At 41.3% G+C, this 26199-nt stretch overlaps 1 protein-coding gene across 15 annotated transcripts in view; it reads left to right on the top strand.

Moving 5' to 3' along the window:
* Positions 1-26199, top strand: part of PALS2 (protein associated with LIN7 2, MAGUK p55 family member) — a 46603-nt gene continuing 20404 nt past the window's right edge. Inside the window, exons 1-5 of one of the 15 annotated variants that reach the window (XM_085538460.1) lie at positions 1-145; positions 8279-8355; positions 9877-9930; positions 12375-14505; positions 24749-24870. In XM_085538460.1, coding sequence (XP_085394586.1) covers positions 14460-14505; positions 24749-24870 — 168 coding nt within the window. In that variant the 5' untranslated portion in view covers positions 1-145; positions 8279-8355; positions 9877-9930; positions 12375-14459. Of the gene's footprint in view, positions 146-194; positions 290-561; positions 1025-8278; positions 8356-9838; positions 9931-12374; positions 14506-19416; positions 22147-24748; positions 24871-26199 lie in introns of those variants that run through there. The other 14 variants (XM_085538461.1, XM_085538462.1, XM_085538465.1 and 11 more) reach the window with 14 other exon arrangements.

The following is a 26199-nucleotide window of genomic DNA, read 5'->3' as shown; positions in this document are numbered from 1 at the left end:
ACAGCGGCGGGGCCGGAGCCGCGGGGGAAGCGGCGGCAGCTCCGGCTCGCGCTGCGCCTCCGCCAACCGCCGGGCACGGCTGCGTCCATGGGGCTGAGCGGAGCCCGCTGAGGAGGGGACGGAGAGGGGGAGCCGGTGCCGGCCGGTGAGTTGCGATAGCGGGCGGCGCGTGTAGCGGGGGGAGGAGGCGGAGGAGGGAGCGCGGCGGCCCGGCGGGGAAATGGAGCGGGAGGCGGGTCCCGCGGCCATCCGGCGCGGCTCGATGCCCCGGCGGAGGAGCCGCCCGCAGGTAGCGGCGCCGGGCGGGCCTAAGGGCGGCGGACACGGCAGCGGGGAACGAGGGCTGCGTGCCCCGGGCCGGGCTCAGCCTCCCTCCCTCCCGCCGCCCCCGGCCGTGTCCCCGCGAGCCCCGCGCCTCATCCCCCGGCCCGGATTATCCCCCGGCCACCCCCGCCCGCGTTTTTCTCTCCTCCCGTGGATTACCGGAGCTCCCGCCCCTCCCTGCCCGGGATCCGCCCCCCTCCCGCGGATTATCCCCTTCCCGGCGGATTATCCCCCCGCCCCACGGCCCCGCCGTGCCCCGCGGATTATCCGCGTTTCCCTTCGGGGTGATTCCTCCCCTCCTGATCTCTGCCCGGCCCGTTCCACGGCCGCGTCCCTTCGAGGAAGTCACCCGTCCTCCCTTTCCGTCCGCCGATACCCGGGAACGGGGGAAACGCGGGGGGCGGCGGGGTGGGCAGAGTTCCCGTAGCGCCGTCGCCTCCCCGGGCTCCGTGCGAGCCCTGCGGGCGAGGGGACGTGGGGACGTGGGGACGTGGTGCTGGGGCGGCAGAGTTCAGTGTGGAGATGCGTGCACCTCCCGGCGGCGGTACAGCTGTCGGGGAGATGCCGGCTGGTGGAGCGGAGCCCATCCCGAGCGATGCTCCATGGAGACGTGCGTGGCCGGGTGGTGGAAATCCAGTCTGACACACACGAGCTGCACAACAGGAGAAGAGCCAGCAGCCTCCGGGTCTCTTGGAGGAAGGTGCAGCGTTTGGTTGTGACACTGAAACGGGAGTGGGGAGGTACAGGGCTGACATTGCTGCTGTACAAGGGTCAGAGCGCACTTGGACGGCTGCTGTTGGCTCGCAGGGCATTGAGCTCCGGCTGTCTTTGACCAGAGGGAAGGTACCTTTACATCAGCTCTGATGCTCGTGTGGTTCATTGCTGCCATTGTGCTGGCAGGCAAAAAATAACTTGGTTCCTAAGGAGCAGAGATAAGGTTTATCCCGTGTGTTTGGCTCTTGCATTCTCTTATTATCATTGCCGGTCTTATTGCACAGGAGCAGAGTTGCAGAGCTCCTTGCGGCACAAGGCCCGGGATCGCATCCATTAAACTTCGCCGACTTGGCTTGGGGAGGAGGAGGGACTGTGAGAAATTGTAGAGAGGCTGGGCGGCTATAAATAGCTGTGGGACTTAAAGGAGGCTTTGAACAAATCTTACGTACTGCTTCCGAACAGATAGCGTCTGTTCAACCTGATAGTCACATCGTAATGCTTCTTATTTCTGCCGGGATGGATGGCTTGTAACACTTTGCCATGCGACCGCCGGTCTGCACAACGTTCATCACAGCATTTTTGAGCATGCTGTAAATTCTCATTTAATTTCCACTTTCCTCCCTTGAAATGTTGGGGATGGATGATGTTGCTTTCCTCGCTTTGCTCTCCAGCCCTGCACTACAGGGATGGCTTGAGATCCATGTTGTTCTCAAAGATCTGCAGTACCGAGCATGGTGACACCGTAAGGCTGCTCCCATTGTCAGTGTTTCATTTCTTTTCTGTATGAGACACAGCACCACTCTGTTCATTATTAGTTTTGATGGAACCTTCAGCTTCTTGCCTGAAGTGTTGGATATTCAGCTTCTCCGGGTTCTGTGTGCGTTTTGTTTCAGATCCTGTGGATCGCTGCCTTTTGTGTTTGTCAAAGCCGCTTAATACAGAAATTATTGACAAATACACTGTACCAGCTCAGAATGATGCCTGTTCTGCTGCTAATTTAGTGGGCTAACTGCGCATAACCAAAGCCTCCAAAACGATTGAAAAGCTGTTGCAACATATGTGCAATTGGACCTTTCCTGAGCTACCTCTTGTTGCTTTTTTTTTCTTAAGCAAATAATGGAAGCTGCGCACATAAATCGTGGTGTAATCACATATGGGTTTTTAGGTAAAAAAGAACTAATGAAGAAAGGGCTGAAAATAGTCCTAGCTAACGTGAAGGAGGACTGATAGGGAGGATGAATCTCAAAGAAGAGGGAAAAAAACCCAACTGATTTTTAGGAAGCTGCTTATTTAAAGCATACAATTTTCATCTTCTGAATACATGCAAACCTCAGTGAGATAAAGCAACAGAAATCTGGACAATCTGACTACTTCTGGCATTTCCACTTGATGCTTAACCACGGTACAAAAGGGAAATCCAAGTTCTCTACCGAATAATTTGGCAGGCTGCATTTCCAGCTGTTAAGGATGCGATTGAGCATTGCCCTCAGACACTCAACTTACTCTGTCAGAATCGAGTTCCAGCTTGGTGCTCATGTTGGGTATGGCTGCTTGTAGAAACAGAGATCATTGATCTGAGGGAAACTTCATAGTACCATAATGACGGGCAAAAGAGCCTTCATTGCGAGTCTGTTCACACAGTGACTCAGTCCCTGAATCATACCGTTTTTCTAAATGTGTTTATTTGTAGAATACTGCTTTAAAAAACGTGCCCTTTAGAACCGTGCTTGATGAGCCCATCGCAGGCTCTTGTGAGTGCCCTTTGATACACTGTGCAGGACACCGATCCGTGGACAAACGGTGCTTTCCTTGTGCTCTAGGAAAGGGGAAATTTCCTTTGCTTTAAGAGACAGAAATGTAGCTGGAATCGGGGTAATGTTGATGGTAGTATTTTAGGTGTTGCAACATCCACTCAGATGTGGAATGAATTAAGCTGTCCTAAGATTGGAAAGAATAACAAAGTCACGGAGGCTTAAATTATATGGTCTGCGTTCTGTGTTTAAGGTAAAAACAGATAAAAATTGACTCATCCTGCTTTGAGAAATTGACTGAGTAGTGATTGGGTTAGAGGATAAGGGAAAGTACCTGCTGCAGAAGACATACTGTAGCATGGACAGATGGGTTCTCAACACCACGTGCACCTGAAACTTGCTTTTTGCTGCCTGTTCTTTCTGTTGCTTTGACTTGGCCTTGAATGAGATGTTCATGTTTTTCTCCTGAGGTAAGGAGGGACAGTAGAGAAGGTGAAGCATAAGGAGAAGCCAAAGAGCTCATTGTCGAGATACACAGCCTGTGTTGTGTGAACTCAGTGCCATGGCAAACTGAAGTGTGTTTGGCCTTGTACAAGTGGTGAAAAATGACTTGTTAGAAATGTCCTGCAACCAGAGCAGCACAGACTACATTGGGGTCATTTGTGTGGAAGGATGAGGTGGAATACGGTCACAGGATGAAAAGTGAGCCTGTGGTAACGTAGTTTTAGTGTCCTCTGCAACAGAAAATACTCATAATGTAGGGAAAAAGCGAGCTTGGCTAAGTCTTGTAGGTGAGAGGCAGGCTGAAATACAGGTCAGAGGTAGGCTGAAATACGGATGAGCAGGCTACAGGTACTGCTGGAGGAAGGCAAGTGGTTTGTTTTCATAGACATGAAGCTATCAGTGTGACTTTTCTTCTCATGGGACATATAGTAGTCAGCGATCATTCCAGAGCTTCAGTTTGACGTAGGATAGAAGGCAGATAGAAGGTAGGTTGACCAGTCGGTGGCTTTGTCTAGCTCAGTACAGGTGTGAATAAAATCCTTCTAATCTGAGTTCAGCAAGATGCCACAAGAGTGGTTCAGCTTCAGCTGTGAGGGAGGGAGTTAAGGCCACTTCTAAGTTAAGGTATGATTTGGTTCCCTGATCATTATTGCTAACCATCTGAAGTTTATCTCAGGGTAAGCTATGGCGTAGTGATGTTAATGGGCCATCCTGTGGCTTAAACATTTCTCTTTTACAGAATAAAGGAAGCCTGAATTATTTAATCATGGCTGATGTCATTCTTACAAGAATAACTGACATGAAAAAGGGGTTGAGAGGTGTTTTTCCTATCAGAGCATTTACCTTGCTATTTTGTGTCGGTTAGTTTCTTTAAAGGGATGAGTAATATCACAGCCTGTGTTAAATAAGTAAAATAAAACATTGAAAGCTGAAGATTCTCTACTCATGTTTAATTACTGAAGATTGAAGATTCTTATGTTAAATTATTTCCAGGATCTTTGTGGTCTTGTCCTCTTTCATTTGTTTTTTAAAAAGACCTCTACGTGTTGAAAATGTTACAATATAATTCATATTAACCATGGTTCTGTGTGTTTAACCCAGTTGTCTAAAGACCTCATCCTAACATTAGTGTTCAGCTCTCTTGAAAACACAGTGGAAGTTGGTAAGGTATTGCAAGCAGGTGACTTTTTATTGGCAGCAAATGTTAGGTAAGAAATCACTCGTGTGCTATTTGAAATACATTGAATAGGCTACCCTTTGAGAATAGGAACCTTATGAAACCCATAATGACCTTGGGAAAAGTCTGTAATTGCCACAGGCTCTTTTTGGTGGTGGGGAGAAGGGAGCTGGTTCTTAGCATCTCGCACTAGGATGCTGCTGTGATGGCTTTTGCATATCCAAACTTTGAAGGGTCAAATTAGTATTGCAGCTAAATTCACTTTTCCAGTAGGTAAAGACACAGCTCTTGGTTCCAAATTTAGTCTTTATCTGTTTATTCCAAACGTTTTTATCAAAATACTTTTCAAATAATGGAAATTAGGAGATGAGAGAAAAACTTCAGGGTCGTTTCATTTGAGCCGCTTTGCTGAGGTAGTGTTGGCATCCAAGTGTCATTTCTGTAGTAAGAGTAGCTACTCAAATAGTTTGTTTTTAACTTTCTAATTAAAGCTTTATCTCCACCCACCGGTCAAATGTGCATGAATGAAAAGTTAAAGGGATATCACTTTAAATACCTAAACACAGGATAGAGGAAAGTAGATTGAGGGTAAATAGGCAGGGAGAGTAGACTGAGGGTGAACAGATAGCATAGAGCTTTTTCTTATGGCCAATAACATAATGTGGGGGAGAACTCAAGCAGGTGTGTGGAGAATGAAGGGGAAAATGTATAAATCATTCAAATTTTGTTATTACGTACTTCCATTTATTTTTTATTTTTGATATTTGATTCCATGCCCATTCCTTTGTAACCAGTCTGATGTATGGAGATAGGTGTGCAACTGTCACGTGAAAGCTTTTGCGTATGATGTGTTTAAGGCATCTCAGCAGCTTCCCAAGTGGAGCTGTTGTTTGTTTCTAACAAGTCAGTGGGCCAATGGGTAAGTCAGCCTTTACATGGCTTCCTATTAACATTCCTCCCCACGCCTTTCCTCGTCCACTGCTGGGAGTTCACAGGAGGCTTTTTGGCAAGATGGAACTGCTTGTCCAGCAGAAGTTCCCAAAGACAAAGTGCAGCCTGGTGAATGAATGGCATGAAAAGTTTTACACCTTTCCAAGCAGTTCTGGCTTAACAGCATCCTGCGCTGTTGTGCTGGTTAGAAAGTACTTGAAGGGTGCTAAGTTTCCTGCAGTCATACTGCTTCTCACAGCTTCGCTTTCTTCTTGGTGTCAGTGGAAGAGCAGGAGGAGGTGTAATTAACAATTGAAAGTTCAGTTTATGCTTCTGTTAGTAAAGAACATGCTGGCAGGGAGAAACTGTTAAGTGAAACGTATTGTTTGTATGACTGGAGGGCAGTCATCTGAATGCAAATCATGCGGACAGTCGCTTTCTCTTTGTGAATCTGCTGAGACAGTTTTGCTATTTATGCCAGTTTGGTAAATGAGAGCAAACTGGGCCGAGCAGTGGTCGACTTGGTCAGCTCTGATCAGTGAAGCTTTGTATAGATTTATTCAGCGTAGCAGAGGAGCGACTTCCAAAAGCACTTGATGTAACTGGCATTTGTCAGATGCCATCCTCTGTCTGAGGATACAGCTCTATTCCGTGTGCACTGCTCTGTGCAGTATTTAAAGCAATCTTCAGGGGAAGCTTCATGCTGAAGTCAGATGCTGGCGATATTTGGGCTGGCTCTGTGGTTCTTTCATTTCTACCTGCAGTGATGGTGTCTGCTTCTTGCTGCCCCTGTCTGGGCAGTTTTGAGGACCGGCCATAAACACACTGTAAGAAACATTAGGTAAGGCATACAAGAGCACTGAGCTGGCCATCGAGTTCTCTTAGTTTTTGCGTGTTATTATGTAGGAAAAAGATCCACCCAGCCCTCAAGTTACAGGTCCTTGTGATGAAGGCAAAGTCCTAGCTACTGGAATGGGGGAGTGACTAAAGGTGAGACATCTGTGAGAAGGTGAGTGGGAATATAGTGTTGGGTCGGTTCTGTTCCAGCTCGGAGCAGGAGGTGGGAAGGCCGGCCCGGAGTCCCCGCCGTGTCTCAGTGTAAATGTGGCCCGAGCACTCCCTCTGCTGGCCCAGCCAGTGCTGCTCAACGCACCGATGAAACGCTCTGTAACCTAAACTTGGTACTTTTCAGAATCATGGTCTTATTATTTGGATTTAACAAGGATTCTTCCATCCGAGTAAGGTATTGCTTGGGGAGGTCACTGGGAGCATGCTAGTTTACTGTCTAAGGGAATTTACTGCCTGCGAATTGAAGGATATGCGTTGAACTGGGAAATCGTGGCAAACTGCTCTGGAAGCAGCGCAGCCTACATTAACAGCGGCAGAACATGCTACTGCAGTCCAGGAAAGCTGTAAGCAGCAACAGTGAAACTGCTGAATGGAGTTCAGAAAGAAGTACTGCGTTGGTACTAATGAATGGGGAGTGGAAAAGAGAAGAGTTCAGCAGCTGGACTCTTATGCTAATAAAGTAGAAGATGTCGGATGTGTTGACCTAAGTCGCGTGATAATTAGAAAAGAGGTAAATGCTTCCTACCTGATTCACAGCCTCCAGTGTTGTTTCATATCAATTCTTTCTGGCTGTCCAGAGCTTGAGAAGATACCATAAAATCTGGAGTTGTTGTAGATAAGTCATAAGGCTGGAACCTTCTTTGAGTGTGCATCTTATTTGTTTCTGGAAAGACACCCAAACTGTTTTGTGACAGTTTTGTATCACAGGGGGACTGTCAGAATAGTGCTGCTAGGTTGTGCTATACGTGGATATGCTGTTGGATCAAAACTCTTTGTGTCCATTTGTAGTTGACTTCTTGGGCTTTGTGACCTCCCCCATTACACATAGCTGATTACTGCCACCAAAGGCAGCTGTTACTCAGAATGTATACTCTTGTGTACACACTGAAAATCCTTTTCTCAGTCTTCATGGCATTATGAAACTTCCACACGTTTCAGAATTAGAAAAAGAAAATAATCCTTTGAGCCTCCCCACCCCAGGCGAAAGTGAATTTTACTTTACAAATGTAATTACTGTACTTCCAGAAGGTAATCTCTCCGGACAGCCATAGACTAGTTTGAATTAGATTACTCTGCTTTTCTTCAGGGCAAGTTAACACATTGAGTTTTATTTTTCTGTAATTAATTCAGAATTCAGATCACTTTTAATACTTGTCACTCTTCCTTCTTTCTTGACTAGGGTTGCTAAAAATACTTGCATGTTAAAGGTTACATTAATTTTGAGTTTAGTAGTAGAGTTTCTTAATGTGCAGATATCAGAAACATGTACTTAATAAGCACACTAAATCAGCTTTGATTTTCAAGTGAGTCTTGCTAAAGATGTTTTTCTCAAATCTTGTTCTGCTAAACTGAAGTAGTTTGGTAAGAAGCTGTGTGAACAAATTAGGTCGTTTCTTTTTACCTCTATTACAAAGTCTAGGGACATAAAGCTAGTTAGCATGAAATAAATAGAGGAAAGGGGTTAGTCTTTGGAAAGAACAGTCAAGAAATGCTTTTCCCATTTCTGTTTGCGAGCTTCAGCAGGAAGGATAGTTCTCTGCATTTAACTGCTTAACAGGGAACTCTGCAAAGATGAATGTATTTGAACCTTGTTGGAGAATACAGTGCTGTTCTGAAACAGGCAGAAGGAAATCTTTGTCATTCTCAGGTGTGAAGACATTGTGCTGAGTACAGTCAGAGTGTAGGTAGAGGCAGTCCATCTTAATTCTGTAGTTGGCATCTGCTGTCACAGTGCAGGAACATTGTATGTTCATGTAGGTTATTTTTTGTTAAATGTAACATTAATGGATAAAATTGTTTCAACTTGTAGTGTTGATGAAGTTCTGCAGCCTCCCTATGTAATGCTTGGCTCCATTACAAACATGAAAGTATTTACTCTCTATTAAGGTAAGTTTTCAAATGATAGAGTTTTCATTGGATCAAACCAAAGGTCCATCTAACTCCATATCCTGCTTCCAACATAGAATGCAACTTCTGAAACCATCCGAATCTATTGGGAGCTCTTCTTAACATTATTTCTGAATAGTTTTTCCAGAAAGACAAAGGAGAAGCCACAGCACATTTATTTGGGATGTCTGCATCTCTTGATAAGGGAGAGCTGGGGCAGCCTTAAATTCTAGTGTCAGGACAGCCTTAAATTCAGCTTTCAGATAAAGAAGTGTGTAACTGTTCCCAAGTATCTGAGCACCATTAGCATCAAACTCGAGATATTTCTTTATGCTAGTCTGCAACAGTGACAGAATACAGAATTGAGTGTGTTTTTCACAACTAAAATAACATCTTATGTAATTGCCCTGGGCGTACACATGACCGGCTTCCAAAGGGATTTGATTTGTTTTGGAGGGGACTGGGAACTAAGAAAGGGGAAAGACTGCTAAAGGCACACAACTGAAAATGTCCAGACAGAAAGTCCACCTAGTGGACAGTAAAGGCAACGCATCTGCTGCTCTACAACACTGCATGCAAGTAAGCAGCTGTAGGGGTGGGCTGCCTGGGAGGGAAAATTGCCTAATTACTGATGTTGGCCTCAAGAAAGACCCTGCAGGACCTTTCTTTGTTTTTTGCTCGATGTTATTACGTGTCTGTCTGAACAGGATGGGATGGTTATGATTAATAGGCTGGAGCAAGCGGTCAGTCTGTTAAATGCTCTTTAAAAATACATATTTGTTACTGTTTGTGTTTGTGCACATATGCACACATGTATACATATACAGTAGGGTTTTTTTTAATATTTTATATGCATATTAAGAATATGTGCAAATATATACATGTATAAAACAAGAGAGCACTTGTTTATAAAGAAAAAGCCCAGCATTCATAACCTGTCCAGGAAAGAAACCTCGGGGGAGGTTCAGGTTGGATATTAGGAACAAAATTATTCTCTGCCAGAGTGGTGCTGCACTGGTACAGGATGCCCAGGGAAACGATGGAGTCACTGACCCCAGGGGTGTTCAAGAAGCATAAAAATGTGGCACTGAGGGACATGGTCAGTGGGCATGGTGGGGATGGATTGATGGTTGGACTGGATGATCTTAGAGGTCTCTTCCAACCTTAATGATTCTATGAAAGTATAAAAACGAACTAAGCATACAAGTTATTTTCCCTAAGTAATCTCCCAGAGTCTAGCTTATCTTTAACTCGAGGATGTTTTAAACTGGATTGGGTTTGTGGGCTGTTCATGTTATTTATATGGTATACTTTGACTATTCATGATGCTTCCATTCAAAACTAGTCTCAACTTCTTCCTAGACTAGTATTCATACATAAATTGCTGCTGTGCACTGCAGATCTGTTTGACTAAACATGAGAAACTCTTATCCTGGATTACTCTTTAGTTTCTTTAAATAATTGATATGGATTTTCTCTGCAGCACTTGCTAACGGAGATGTGATATCTGTATCTTTGTAGCTTACTATGAGGACTGAGCCTGTACTGGTTTTCATTTTGGTAACAGAGCTGGAGGTAAGTTTGCAACAGATTATTGATTACCCATATACATAACTTAAGAAACATGTCAGGCTGACCATGGTGTCTCACAGATTTTGTTGTTGTTGACTAAGGACGTGTCCAATTGAAACAGCAGAAAGATGCTTAGCCTGTAAGTGTAGGAGCGCAGTTACCTCTTTGCATGTTTACCTGCTCTTCAGTAACTTGTCTGTTGCTGTATGACTTCTTTTGTGTCAACACATTTTCCACACGGGTGTCCTGTGTGTAAGGTGGCCCTAACCTTGGCTAATGTCTTCGTGTAGTTTTAAAGACTCTCCTGTGCCACTAGTGTGTTTTAATAGACACAAAATGATGCAGTGTGCTGGGGTTAATCCATCATTTTAGGTGTTTGAGTTCTGGGTTGGTGGAGAGTCCTGCATGAACCTAGAATGCTCAGAAACCATTGTGCTTATAGTGGGTGGTCATCTGAAGCTGAAGGAAAGACCGCTAAGTTAGCAAGAGAAATACTGCCTTAAGTTTACCTGGTAGTACTGTGCTTGGAAGCAGATTGTTCAGTCATTCTGTGGAAGCACATAGACAGTTTGTGTCTTGTGTTTAATCCCTTCATTGGTCAGTTGAAGATGTAAGAAAGAAGCAGCACCCCAGTAAACATGTTAGAAAGTATTTTTTTCAAGGTGAGTTTCTTACTGCCTCTGTACAAGAAAGTTGGTCACTGGTAACACTGTAGTTTGGGATAAGTGGAATATATTCTATAGTAAGTTCTCAGCCTTGACGTAAGTTGTTGAGTATATAAAAGTACCAGTGAATAGACTTCTTGAAGTGCTCTTTCTTCTCTGGGTAAGACATTTTGATTGTGTTGGATAAAACAAATAGTCCTTTTTTAGTTTATAAATAATACAACAACTGAAATTGCACCGGAAGGGCAAGTGTTGCCCTAACTGTTGATTGTCGCTGAGAGAAGTGACAATGTTGTATCTAATTTCCATTCTCAAGGCAGCTACATTTGATCTGAAAGTAAGGGCCTTCTAGAGGTGTCTTTTCTCTTAGTGAAGTAACTTATCCTTGGGAAAGAAACTGAGGTGAAGTGCAATATGCATATACTTCTTGTATAGAAGTGGGGTGAGAAGAGAATGGGAAGTAATAAAATTTCTTGCCAGCAGTAGATTGAATACCATCTCTTCAAGTGAGGCTCAGAAACGCTATCATGCATTTGAAGATGTTGGATGCATCATAAATTTCAGCAAATATTCTCTAGAATTACTAGGTTATCTGTGAACAAGACTGAAGTCCTACTAAAGCTTTTATTGCATTGTTTTTAGAGTTAATTGGCAACTTGTGCCTGAGTTAACTGGATGAAAAAAGGCAAAAGAAGTGAAGAGTCATCAGGACTCTAAAAATACGGGCCATTTGTTAAAGTAGAATTTAAACATGTTAGGCAGATCTCCAGATGTCTATAGCACACATTGCTTTTAGTCAAAATACTCATCCTTCTAATTGCAGCTAAGAAGCCATTTTGCTTTTAGCCTCCACAGTGTTTCCTGAGTATTTAGGTGTACTTTGGAAATAGGAGGAGTGTTTTCTTAGGTGAACAGAAATAAGCAGCGAATGGGAGGACAGTTGAAAACGTTTTATTAGGCATATATTAGTATGAATAGCCTTTGAGATCCAAGTGTGTTGATCAAGACTTACCTACTCTATGTGCTATTTCACAGTTTGAAGTTAGATGTATGCAAATACTTCATCAGCTTCTCTTGAGGGGATCTGAATGTAAACCTCAGATCGAACTTTCCATTAGTAATTCGCTTCCTTCTCTTTTGCTCTTTTTCTCTGGCCTAATTCTCTAAAACAACCGTAGTGAATATCTTAACTTTGGAGTCACTCAAATACGTACCTGCTTACAGCTGACCGTATACTTATTCTTTTTCAGTAATATTTAGCAAGAACTCATGCCTCCTATGTGAATCTCACTTCCCAGTAATACTGTCTAAAGCCATACATGGAGACAGGTGGAGCAGATGGCAGTCCCGTTTGAGTGCTCCCCTTTACAGCATAGCGAAAACACTCTTATTCAGTGCTAGACTGTACAAAAAGGACAGCTGTGTTCCTTTTGCCATCACTTGGAACATGCTGTAGGCTGTGATACATTTACTTTTTTCCTTCTCAGCCACTCCTTCCGCTGTACCTAGTTTTAATAACTTCATCATAATGTGCTACTTTCCAGTCTTTTTCTGCCTTTTATTTAATAGAATTTGAAATTATTCACTGCTAAGTAGGTGTCCAGGGTATTGGGGCTTCAAACATTATTTTACTCTTTGTGTTAGAAAGGTGACCAGCTTCTTATGTTTGTACTAGGGTTTAACTTCTGGGTAAATATTGTAAACACTGATGGTGGGTGGTGGAGTATGAGTGCATGCATTTGTGTTATAATAGCTTGTATAACTTGGAAATGCACAAAACAGATGGCTGCAAAAAAACACCAGAGATAATCTTACACTAAGACCAACTTGAATTGCTTCATCCCGGTGATGATCGAACTTAAGAAAATGTTTTCCATCCCTCCCAAATGTGTCATCCAGCAAAAACCTCTAAAGGATTAAGATCAGCCAGCTCTTTTATTAGAAGCTTCTTTCTAGTAGGTATCAAAAATAACACATCTCTTCAGTTTGTACTGGGTGCCTTTATTGTAGTGTGTGTCTTTTTTGGAATCCGTTTCTCTTCCCTGGAGAATATAGAACACTGTGTAGTACATTAGCTTTGTTGTTAGCATGCTGGACTCAACTGTGGATAATTCGAGCATGTTGTTTGTCCTGAGGTAATCAGTGGATTTGCTAATGCTTAATTTTATTTGAACTCAATTTTATTTGAACTCTGCTTGTAGGAACAGAGAAGGCTGTCACCTCTTCGGAAGGCTGACACCTTTAAAAAGAGGTGTAAAATCCATTGGCATCAGTCTCAATTCAGTGCTGATAGTAAAGAATCTGAATTGCTGATTGTGAATCATAGTTCACATATCAGTCTTGTCTTTGGACATCTGTCTGTTTGCTTCCCACGCTTCCTTCAGTCCTCTATATGCTGATAATATAGGCAAGAGGAGTTATATGGTTTACAGATTCTGTCACAATAAAAAACATTTCCCAGGCACATGGGACCAAGAAATTGCAATGCATGGCTGTGTGTGTGCATGTGTGTGCATGTGCATGTGCAGTTAATAAATGAATTGCTGGCTGGACTTGATAAATGTGCTGGTGTTTCATTTATTAAGTGTGCACACACACAGGCGTGCGTACACAAGTGTACGCACACTCAAAATAGAATAAATTTGAGCATGTAATATTTGAAGTAATTGCATTTTGAATTCCAAGTAATTACAATCTGTTTAAAATATTCACAAGACTATTTAATTCTCAACCTTTTTGGCCTTAATTTAATCCTATGTCGAGCTGAGATGATGCATACTTGATAGTATCTTTTTCCTTCGTGGCCCTTCATGCCCATTGCTCTGGACAGGAAGATTGTAATTTGAAAAATGAAATTTTAAATATAGAGACTTAGCTCTTATTTTTGAACCAGTGCTGCAGGAGCTATTTTCAGACCAGTCTCTTTGGTATTAAAAAGGAAGCGTTGATTCCTTCTGTGTAAAAGCTTGGCCTATGTGGGGCTGAAAACTTATGCTGAGGAGTGATGTGGTGTTTAAATCCTGACACTGTGTTTGGAAAAACAGACGTTCTGCCAGCACTCCTGCAGCTGAGAAAAGCCTCTTTCATATTTCAGCTGCTTCAGTCACTGAACACAAATTCCTTCTTACGGAATCGAGTGCCATTGCTATTTGCTACCATGGCAAGTTTCTATAGAGAAATCCCTGGTGCCATCAGTGAGCTTGATTCGTGGAAGTGATATTGTATTAATGGAAAAAAAAACCACATATCCAAGCAGTGTACTGTACTATTTTTACTGCTAAATACTCTTCTAAACTGCATGTTATTAAAGGAGTTTCAACGTGACACCCTGCTCCTTCTAATGGCTCCCTGTGTGCAGACAAACACTGTGATGTGGTCCAGTAATCCACTGAGCGTTTGGGTGACTGAGCTTGTGCTTTCATTGCAATGCCATTGGATTTCTCCAAGGATGATTTGCTGTCTGTCTACGTGTAGTTTATTTATATCCATTTTCTCAAGCTATGTTTCTCTTCCCAGCTGTGCTGAAAAGCAAACTGAGGTCTGGCTTTGCACACACATGTAGGTTATGTATCGTATGCCTGCAGCTGAGCTGCTGGAATCTGTTAGTTAAGAGAAGTGCAAGCTCAGGCTGCTTAAAAATTGCAGCTGCTTTTTGAGGAGGGGACTGCTGGCCTGTGTCAGACTCTAATGTTAGTCTTGTTCTTCCACCCCATGAGCAGTGCAGTGTGTGAAGGTATGCTGTGGGCCACGCAAACATACATGGTGTCCTGAAAGTTCAAGCAGAATCCGGATTTCATAGAATCATGGTATCTAGAGTTGGAAGGGACTCATAAGGAGCACTGAGTCCAACTCCTGGCTCTGCACAGGATGACCAAATGTCTGGGAGTGTTGTCTGAATGCTTCTTGAACTCTAGTAAGCTCAATACTGAGGTGACTGCCCTGGAGAGCCTGTTCCAGTGCCTTACTACCTTTCTATTTGAGTTTTATTTCTATTTCCTTTACCAGTGTAGAGGAAAATCAGTTAAAAATAGCAGATTCTGGGGGAGGTGGGAAAGGGCAGTGGAACCAAAGAAAACCAACTAAACCAATCAAACAGATTGATTTGCTTTTTATGAAGAGGGATTTGCACTTTCTGAAAATGCATAATCTTGGAGACTAGGTTTTGTTTCAAACCTTTCAAAATGATGGGGAAAAATAAGGCCATTTTAACTTCAATGCTGAGTTTGCACTAGCCAATGGCTACTTCGTTTGCTTGACTCTTGTTTCCTTTATGTTCTGTATGACTTGTTGATCAACATAGTATTTGTTTCTGTTTCCAGTAGCTATGATTGTTATGAATGACCTTTGACACCCAGAAAACACTGAGTATTTTAGTGTTATGGAAGAAGACATGACTGCCCTTTCAAGTTCACTCAGGAACTTGAGGATAACTTTATGTTAAATTATTCCACAACCTTAAAGCTGGTTCTGTCCAAAGAACCAATTTATCCACAGGAGGGTACATTGCTCTCTTTTTATATATCTCTCAGGCCCAATACACTTCTGGTAAAGAGGAATTTAATGGGGAGTATAATAAGCAGAAACTACTGTGGATGGGACTGACTGCTCTGAGAACTCATTTAGTGTGATGAGACAGTCCTCTTAACTGCCATGCTGAAGACAGTTGGCAAAGCAATTACTCTTCTAGGTCAAGACCCTGGCTTCATAAAACCTTCTTGTGGAAAAGCCAAAACGTGAAGTTATTTATCTGTTGCAGTGGGATTCAAAGATTGGGGATGGAGAAGAGTTGTAGTCCCTAACTGGCTGTTTTTGATTTTGCAAGGGGGGATTTTAATAGGCTATTCTGGGAGTCCTCTCCACTTCTTTTCTGTTGATGGAGTTACATTCCAAGTCATTCCGAGTACTGATACTGAAGTCACTCACTGGGCCTGGAAGCTTGTGCAAATCTCAGAGATCCTGTGGCCAAAAAACCAGTGGGGCTCATCACTCTATGAGGTACTGCTTGAACTAACATTATATTTCAGGGCATGACATTTGTTTTCCTCTTATTTGCTGCAGCCCTTCCACGACTGAAGTGCTGGTTAAGTTCTCAAGGTTCTGCCAAGTAATACGTTTAAAGGAAGAGCTGCATAGACAGGTGTCTTAAATTCTCTGTGTAATTAAAAAAACTTGTATCTAGTCACAAATTATTTACTATAAGCCTTTGCTTCAAAGCTCTGTGGTTTGGGTTGTATTTTTGTTGTTGCTTTTTTGCTTTGGTTAGAACGATTTGATACGTGGTTGAAAATTCAGAAGCGAATGTGCAGAACTTGATGTAACAAACTTGGTATTCTGAGGAAATAGAGTAGAAAATCTCAAACTTGTCAGTATGCATCACAGGTACAAGCACAGAGCACTGTTTTGAAGGTACCCTTTGCAGTTTCCATCTCTGCATCCACCTTATAACATGCGGAAAATTGTCTTTCGGTGTTCACAGCAGTAAGATGCAAAATGACTTGAAAGTGAAGGTGGGGAACATTTGAAACCACCATTTCTTTAAAAATGTGTGGTTCTTAATGCAGGTTGTCTGAAGACCACTAGAAATAACATTTCCCCTCATTGGTTTGCCTGGGTATTCTTAAATTGAGCTTTAGTTTCCCCATTTTAATCAAACATTTGTGAACCTGAATAAATTCTGACGGTATACTGCGGGAAAGGAGTCTGGGAGCTGAAATGCATAACTAAAGGCAGTGTGACTTAATCTGTGGAATTTTTCGGCTCCCTTCACAATCCGAATGTCAAGGTGATCTCTTTATTCCCTTTGCAGGGTTCTTGAGCATCTGCTTCCTTGGGCTAAAGTAATTGCTGAGAATAAGGAATGGTTGTGCAAAGAGTGACTGTGGTTAGTTGAAAGAAAAGGTTTAGAATGGAATCTTGCTGGGAAAATGTTTTTCAAATGGTAGATGCAGTTAGGACAGTAATGCAGTTCAGCCATTTAAGAAGCCATTATGTTTTGCCATCTCTCTTGAAGTACGAAAAAATTTCTGTGGCGTTCTTCACCATTTTAAAAACATCAGCAATGTCATTTTACAAAAAATTTAGGAAAAGCCATTTTCTATCCAGTACATCACTGCTAGCAGGGATGGGATGTGCTTGCGTAAAGGGGCTGTTTTAGTGGACGTGTTAGAGGTTGTCAATAAACTGCAGATGAGACTTCTGGAAAGTGTACTGTGTGATGCTGTGGAAGTGAGGTCCTCGTCCAGAGACAACTACTTCAAATACAATAATTTTTACAGTTTTGTTTATGTCTTAAACTGTACATTCACAAGTTGCTTTGCAGGGGAAAACTTGGAGAGAAATTAAGTAGGTTTTGAATTAATGGAAAATTGCTCTGTACGCCATCTTGCATGGTGGGTCTTTTCTCTTAGAACAAGTGGGGTAGGAATTATATAATAACCAAATGTATTTTCTGCTTTAAATTAGAATTGCTTTCATTTCTAGATACAAAACGGTATGTTCTAAATCTTTTCTAATGCACCTTCTATTTTGCTTGTTCCTGTTTGTGTTCTGCTTTTGTGAAGTTGTTGAGCAATTTTCAAATGCTTGTGCAATATCTATAACAGAACGTCAAATAGAAGTATTTTAATGTCTGTATTGATGCCAGTTTGGTTTAGATATTCCAACAGTTTAGGTTAGAAGTAATACAATTAATTAAACAAATACTTCGTAATAACAGAATATGCAGCAGGTCATGCAATACATGGATATGATGTATTGAAAAGGTATAGGTGTGGATTTTGGACTACCTGCATCATAGTGGGACGATCTGGTTTTGAAAGTGCTGTGTTTGAATGTTTTGTCACTAAATAATGACTCCTGCTATGAAATAAATCTGAGAAGGAGTTAATACAGATTTACATCACTGAACATCAGAATCTTCCATCGCAGAATTGTTGGTTGGTAGATGTCTCCTACTTCAGCTTCAAGCAGGTGGTAGTGTGAACAGCAGCAGCATCTGAATGAAGGATGGTTTCAGTTGAAGTTAGAGGATGAAAACCAATGTGGGAAAAAAAGCAACTTGAATCCTGGAGTAATAGCAGTGGGACAAAATATACATGTAGTGTTTTGCACCTAAAGGAAAAGGCAGTTAAGCTACAAATTAAGATTTAGAGGAGACAGAAGTCCAGAATGAAATTTTACACTCCTTTGTGTCAGACCAGCAGGTTGATCTGACCATATAGTGTGACTGTAAGTCAAAATAGACCATACAATGTGCCTGTATCAGTAGAAAGGGAAATAGTACTGGTGTTGTGCAAGGAACTCTTGAGACTCATGTCCAGTTTACTTTGAGCAGTTCTGACTGTTCATACTGGAAGGAGGTACAGACTGGAAAAGACATGGAGGAGTTATTCAAGGTTTGCTTCTTGCCTTATAATACAGGAGAGGCTCAAATGCATTATTTATGTTAGAGGAATAGAAGCTGAAGCATCGTCTTCTAGCTGTAAACAGGTTTGACTTAAGAAAATCTGCTCAAGCTCAGTTACATATTGATGAAGATTCAGGAACTGTCCAGTGTTTTTTTTTTAATTGAGTGGTAGAAGTGATTAGGTGATTTTGTGTGAAGGATGCAGACATCAGTGAAAACAACAGGATCTCCAGTAATGGGATTCATCATGGGGCTCTGGAGATGCCAGGGCTGGAAGAACCTCACTCCTCTACAAGTGATCATGGTGTTGTTACTTTGCAGTATATAGAGTTTTATATACTAAAAGATTCCATGTCTTATTGGCAGACTTACCCAAAGCGTATTACCTAATAGCTCTTGAGTATTGTTCTGTGCCAAGATGTTTACATTGTCAGTAGAGTAACTTACAGTCCTTGTGAATTCTGGCTTTCAACTTTGGAAATATGCCTGTGTAGTGTGCCTAGATAAGTGCTTCAATAAACATGTTCATAATAAGACTTAAACTGCCTGTTGAGCTGTTTCTGGAGTGTCCGCTCTTAGAAGTGCAGCAGAACTTACATCTCAGAGCTTATCCTCCTTTTTGTCTTCATTTAAAAATAAGTTAAAAAATTAGTCTTTAGAGCCCGAAGTATCAATTGGTCCAAGTACTAAGGGGATATATTCTTTGTTCATCAAAACTGATATTTGGTCTGGGATGTATGCTAGTGTTCATTTAAAGTTCAGTTGTCTTTGTGTGGCATCATTAAATACCTTTCTAAAATCTGTGGTTGAAAAGTGGGAACACTTATGAAAATGAAGTAATTTAATTCATCCTTTTGTTAAAGCTTTTACTGGACTTGCTTTTATGTGCTGTAGTTTGTATTGCATGACTGTAGCTTTTACATCAAATTCAGTATTTTATTGCAATTTGAGGAGCAGTACTAAGGTTTGGGTTTCTTTCCTATTGAAACACATATATATTTTTTCCTTCATTGGAAGCATATGCATATACTGTCCTACTTGTCTAGGCTACTAGTGGCATTTGGAAGTATGGAATATCTCTTTCCTTCCACTGTCCTCCATGGCCTCCAAAGGATTTAGGTTTCTGGGTTACTTAAGTGCTTGATAGCAATTTCTTCAGTCTCTGCAATATTTGGACTTTCTATCAGCGCAGCTCAGCAGGTTCAAATAAATGTATATGTGCAGAAGGTTTGCTCAAAGTTCTCAAAAATATTTAATCAAAATGGCAACACATTATAGTGAGAGGAAAAGCAGTCATTTCTTTTAAGCTGTGTCTTATTTTATCTGTGTAATATAAAATGTTGAGGGGGAAACAGAACTGAATTCTAAACACGGCTCCTTTCTAAGTACGGTCCTTTAGGAAGATTAACATGGTCATGAAAATTCAGCTCGAACAAAAGCTGTATAGATTTAGGGCAACGTGTCATCTTCTCCAACATTTGGAAGTAAATTTATTTGCTGGCAGCGTTGATGTTCAGATATTCAGCAAAGACTTACTGTGGTCGTTGCATTTGTAACGAACAGGATTTAGAAGTTGTAAAATAGCATATTGGCAATTCAGTATCATTCCATAAATGGTTTGGAGGCGTAGATCTGCTTCTTTTTTTTCAGTGTTGTGCAAATTCTTTCGTTTAACTCATAGCCACCAATTGTAGTGCATCTTTTTCAATGTCACCTGAGATGCCCTAGAGAGACGCAGGCATCCGTAAATGAGCCGATGGTATTTGAGGGCTTAAACTGGGACCTCTTATATCATGGAGAGAGTGGAGATTTCTGTCTTTCAGTGTAGGTATCAGTATGAGTTACCAGTATTTATTTGAAGGTACTATCTCCAGGAATGGTGATTCCATAGCTTTTCTGTGTTGCCTGTTCCAATGTTTGACCACCCTCACAGTAAAAGAAAGTATTTTCTTGTTTATTTTGCTTATTTTTGGAGGCTTATTTTGCGCTGCTTATTTTTGGAGGAGACTGGAAGCTATTTAAGCAGAAAAACAGAAAAGTGAATTCTCTTTTTAAATAAATAATTGCACCTCCTGAACCTTTCAGAAGGAATCTTCTGCCTTCCTGCCTCTTTCAGTAGCAAAAAAATGCTGTAATAAAGAAGCAAATTCATTAGGTCTTTCTCTAATGAGTATTATCAAGTTTTCTGATGTTACTATCATCGAAACATCAACATCAGTAAGCTTCGCGTTAAGGCAGCTCCCTTTGTACTTTATGATTGAGATGATTTCTTTACAGTTCTTCACAAGAGGTCCATCACAGCTTTCTCAGTACTGAGTTTCAGTGTATCTGTTGGCAGTATCATATTGTTGGTGATATTTCTCTGCATATGGAACATAGCCTTTTAATCCAGCTGGTTTTGGAGGTGTGATGCTGCGTGTGTTCCCTTTTTATCTTGACTGCAATAATTTTAAAGTACTGCTCTTCTGTCCAAAAGATGCAGCTGTGAGGTCCATCTGTTCATCAAAAAACTTGTGCTTCTTCATTTTGTAGCTGAGCTGAATAGCCCAAAAGAAGTGGGGCTGTAGTATTTAGGAGGTGCCAGTGTTGTTTCCCCCATGACCTGTGACAAATATCTCTAGTCATTCATTACTTCTTTTCAACATGCAAAAATTCAGTGAGTGGGCTATAAGTTTCCAGGGGAGCATTCAGTCTTAACAATTAGATTGTTCTTTCTTCTTGTCCTAATTCACTGCCAGACACACTATTTGTTTCTCTGATTCTGCAGTCATGGGATGCATGCTGCAGACAGCAGCTTCCTTCATTGAACAACCTGGCTGTGTTTCTAGAGGAAGTCCACTCGTTAATGAATGAGGAAGGGGTCCTGATTGGAAAACGTGCCCACATGATGTTACAGAGGAGTGTTGTCCAGAAGAACTTCAGTGGGTTATCAGTAGGGTTACAGCCACGTTAGCCCAATGCTACCTGCCTGGAGAACAGCTCATGATGCAGTACGTGGACAGTTCCTGGATGCTTGAGAGCCCAAGTGTCACTGTACCCTACAGCAGTAACAGCATAGGCATACTTTGCATGGCATTGTGTAACAGGTTTGTACTGTGGCAGAGAGACCAAACTGCTACTCTCACCAATAGTCCTTGAGGTATTTATCATACGTCCCTATCCAAATGAGTGGGTCATGGGAAAATAATTATGCATACATTGATTTAAGTGTATTACACAATTTCCTTTTAATTCCCCGTTCATTTGTTAGCTTGGAGAATAATAAAATGAAATTAAGCTCAAAAATCTGTGCAGGGTATTCATTCTGCAAGGCTTTCATTTTCCCCAGTGAGTGACACATTTGTCTTCTGTCTGCAAATCTGGAAAATTTATTTAAATGTATGCTTCCTTTTTCCTCTACATAGAATTAATCTAGTCAAGAATTAGGCACCGAAAGAAGAAGTAAAAATCAAATTTGATGGAAGAGTCACAGTTGAGAGATTGTTGAAAACCTGTCTTTTTTTTCCTAGGGAAGAGTTTGTCATAGTAACTTTTACTTCCATTTGATCTGAATTTACTATTGTAAGGTGCAGCATGTAGATTAAGCCTTAGAAGCATCTGCCTTTGGTTATCTGAAGAGCCGTATGTGAATTAGGGACGAGTTAATTCTGGTTAGTGAATTCTGTATTCATAAGCTAATTTTCCTCATTCTTAGACATGCGGATGCATGGTAACTACTACAAAGATCAGTTAACATGCCTTCTCCATGCATCTCCCTTTCCCTTTTTGATATGGGGTTTGAATGACAAACTGGTTATTTTGAGCACAGACTCACCTGCTCAGTAGGAATAAAATGTTCAGTGCGTGTACACGACAGAGCAGTATGCTGCTGCTGAGTCTTGCTTCAGGCTTTAAACTTCCAGTGTTTATGAAGATGTTCTTTGAAAAACTGATTGTGGGAATTAGGTGTGTGTGTCTGTTCCCTGTCACTGAGCCAGGGGCTGTAGTAGAGGATGTCCCATTGTAATCTTGTTTTCTCTTAGGAGTTCTACCTCAAGCTCTGTTTTGTTGGTACTTTTTCTTCAGAGTCCTTTACTTCAACACCTTGTCTCAGCTGAAAGCCTCTTGCTGCTGCTCAGTTCCTTGCTCTGTCTGGAGGCTGCTGTCAAGGTGTGTTTTTGTCATGTCTGTAATCCTTGCTCGTTTCTTTAACCATGCTTATTACCTGTTATCCTCACAAAAGCAAATCCTTTGTTGTGGTGAAAATTTAAGGTTTTACCCAGGTGGCTCTTAGAATGTACAGAAAGGTTGCTATTTGGAGGGATAAGGAAGTAAATAGTACAGCTCTTAAAGTTAATGTACCAGTTTCCTTTAAAAGATGGAATGTGAGAGACAAGAGACATGGTTAATATTTCCCCCAAAGGAAAAGCAGACACTTCTTTTTTTTGTTGAACACCAAAATATTCAACAACGTGGAGCGCTCCTGAGAACCTGGCTGATGCAATTTGATGGCTTACCAGGCTTCCTACTTGTTTGCCTTGGTTCCTGGATGCCTGTCTTTACATAGAAGTTCTACTCACCTTTTTTCCCTCCCTCTCCCCCACTTCTCCCAGCAAATAACCTGCATGAGTATTTCAAGGGCAGATATACAGCATAAGAAGAGATGGGAGGCTCAAAGGCAGCGTTTGATAGGATATCTAGATTTGGTATCTCTAAATTCCTTAGTTCCACCTATTTCTGAAGAATAACTGTATAACTGAATAACTCCTAACTGTAACTTTCCTTTGTGATTATTTGCCTTCAGCTTTGATTCCTGCTGCTCCAAAGAGGCTGAGAGTCATTCTTGTGAAGCTTCAATGATGCTCTGAACAGCTTCTACTTGATGATAGTGTTTTAGTAGAGATTTTAATTTTAAATTTGATCATCTAAGATTGGCTGAATTCTGAAAGGGTTTCATAGGAAGCAGTTTATTAACGTGGAGATATATAAGGAATGTGTTATGCATTGGTAACTAAGTTCCTCAAGATATAGGACATGCTTGGCCTGAGGAAGACGGACTATCTCCAAGTTGGTTTGGTGACTTTATCTAATGTGTGATCACTAACAGCACTTCTCCTATTGAAACCATAGGAATAGATTTGCTTCAGAATCTGAAAGCACAGTTTAAGTGTCATGTTTCTTCCTACTCACGGTTTCACGGAGGATTCATGTTTTGGAAGCGAGAAGTGTGGTTAAAGCATTAAAAAAAAGAAGTCTCTTTGACTTTCACTGCCGTAGTTCAAATGTACCATACAAGATGATTTGATTGTTGAAAAGTCAGCTCTACTTGAGGGAAAGTACAGCCAGAAAGTATTTTCTTGGAATGGAATTGTCTATGAAACATTCAAATTAGAAAGTAGGTGTTGAGAAATGCTGTTGTTCTCTTACTTTGCCGTGTTTCATAATAACTTTCATTATAAAGCAGTGAGGAGAGCTAAGGGTGAATTCTTGTGTGGGAGAGGGGCCATATAGGCTTTCTGATTATCTTGACATATGCTGCTACTCAACATGCAGAGTATTGAAGTAAACAATATTTTTTTCTAATACTTTTGTTGGGGAGTTCAACAGAAAAGTTTTTAGTAGGCCTATGTATGTGCCTGTCTGAATATGCAAACATAACTCTGCAAGAGTTTGACAATGTAAAAAAGAAATCATTTACCTTGTGAAGGACTTCATAGCTTTCTTCAGTGGTGTCCCTGTTTGTGCTGAGCCTGAGCTTGTATACCCTCATCTCTGCAGACTTGAAGGTAGCCTAGGAACTGCCTGCAAAGGGCTGCTGCACATGCTGAAATGCATGAGAAGTCTGCAGCGTGTGAATGTGCTGACTCTGCTGTCTCACATACAGGATCTGTTTTGTTCAATTCTATCTTAAATGAAAGGGTTGAAGGACACGGTTATACAATAAATTGTCATCACCTCATAAATGACATTGTGAGACGGGACAGTGGGGATGGTCGGATTTATGGCACGGAGCTTTTCTTGTGCACCATTGTTCCCTTTCAACCCAAGCTACTGTAGCTCTCTCTGTGGGGCTGTTGATAGCCAGGAATATCTCCATTGAGAAAACCATGCAAATAGAGTATGTTTCAAGTTCTAAGATACACTTCCCCATACAGTATGTTGTGGAGCCAGCTTGGTGCAAGCATTTGCAGCACTTACTCTTAGTGCCAGAGTGCAGTAAGTCAGAACTGCGGGCTGTAAATGACTGCTGGGAGTGCACACAAGTGTTGCCAAGAGCTTTCTTAGCAATACATCTTTGGTTCAAAAAAATAAATAAATTGAAGTTGTGCTCATTATAAAGACAGTGACATCTGCCTATAGAAGCATTCTGAAACTTACAGTTGTTCAGTGTATGAGTTAGGGCTGAAAACTTTCTATGAAGGGGAGCTACCACTAACTACCATGAGTTAGTTGCTTTCATTGTATTTGGATATTATGCGCATATAGTTTATACATGAGATTTTTCTCAGTCTTTAAGTAATGGTTAATGTTTAATTCAGGCCCAGAACAGTCCTTCAAGTTGATTGTGGTGCTAAGGATTTGGATAGATAACCTATTTCCATCTTTCAAATAAAAGAATAGTAGTTTATCCATTCTATCCCATTTTGCTCAGTAGTTAGCTGTTTAAAATCTTGAATCCTAATACTGTGGTGTTTTCTTCAATATTTGCTATTTATCCAAGGCTATTTTACTCAATTCTTAGCTGTTTTTGTCATTTTTTTTCTCTTGCCAGCAGCCATGCAGCAGGTACTGGATAACCTTACTGATCTGCCGACGTCGACAGGCGCTGAAGAAATAGACCTGATTTTTCTCAAAGGAATCATGGAAAACCCGATTGTAAGATCGCTTGCTAAGGTATTTCAGCTTCCTGCTTTGATTAGAATATGAAAATACTGTAACTGTTACTGTTATGTGAACACTGAGTATGGATTGAGGTGTCAGCTGTGGCTTTGATGTATGGTATGTCTTGTTAGAAAGCTTAAAGGTGTTCTTGAAAACAGAGCATATTTGCTATAATTTCTGCATACAATGATTTATTGATACATGGGAGATCTACAGGAAGGAGTAAAATTCAGAGACTCTGGTAGTAATGTGTTAAAATTATTTATGAAAACAATGTTAAAATATTTGAAATCAGAGGTATTTGGTTTTAATGGTCTTGTGACCCCTGTTGCGCACAAAACGTATATCCCTTGTCTTCTGGCATTTTTTCCAAAGACAGAAAGTGAGAGCAATAATCTTCTTTCCCCCATGGCATAAACAAGTCATCTTTTTGGCTTGGAATGACTTTCTGATCAACCCAGTGAAGTATGCTGTCCAAGCCCTTTCCTAGATCTCAGAGTAATAGTCGGGCCTTTGATCGGCAGCAGTCAGACATGGGCTAGCCGTAGTTGTGGTCTTACATTACTACGGCTACTTTATTCATAGATGGTAGTATTCATTTATAAGTATCTACAGTGATGTTGACAAAAATTCTTTGGACTGTGAAGTTAAAATGTAGCTTATTTTATCATAAGAAATATCATACAACACTTGCATTCTTTCGTATTCTTCATAAAAACAAGTTCCGTGCATGAGAAAAAATAGTTAACTGAAATATAGCTGTCTCTTTAATATGAATAAACATCTGAAGTGATGCCCTGTGGGCAGCCAGGAAATACTCTGCGAAGCTGAAGGATCATTGTGTACAGATTTTGCTCTATAAAAATCTGGAAAGGAAAACATAGGAGTTTGTGTAAGAATTCACTTTTGTTTAACTGTTAGTTGCAAACAGATCACAACTCAGAGGAGAGAAGCAGCAATATGTTTATTGATATAAAATAGGGATTTAAATAAAACAGGGGCTTAACAGGGTTTGAGATTTCAAGGTACACTTATTTACTCCATAGAAGATAAGGTTAAACATACTCATCCAAGAGACTCTTTCATTGAGTCATGAGGTTCAGAGGGGATCCCCTAGTTTTCTAAACACAATGAACTACAGAGGTAAGGAATCTATATGTGGCTGAATTCACTCCTAGCCCAATACTTTATCAGTGGTTTATGTGTGTACAATCAATCTATGATATAATCTTAGCAAGCTTACAAAGCTCAGCAAACTATCACTCACCTACGGAAGGTTTGTAGCAGCAAGGAATCTCTCTATGTCGTGAGGGGTCTCTGCAGTAGTGATACCCTCAAAAA

The sequence above is a fragment of the Coturnix japonica genome, chromosome 2 (assembly GCF_054131305.1).
Source record: "Coturnix japonica strain WE chromosome 2, WE-NBRP24, whole genome shotgun sequence".
NCBI classification, from domain to species: Eukaryota; Metazoa; Chordata; class Aves; order Galliformes; family Phasianidae; genus Coturnix; species Coturnix japonica.
Note: the sequence above shows the minus strand (reverse complement) of the source record. Positions and strands in the feature narration are given on the sequence as shown.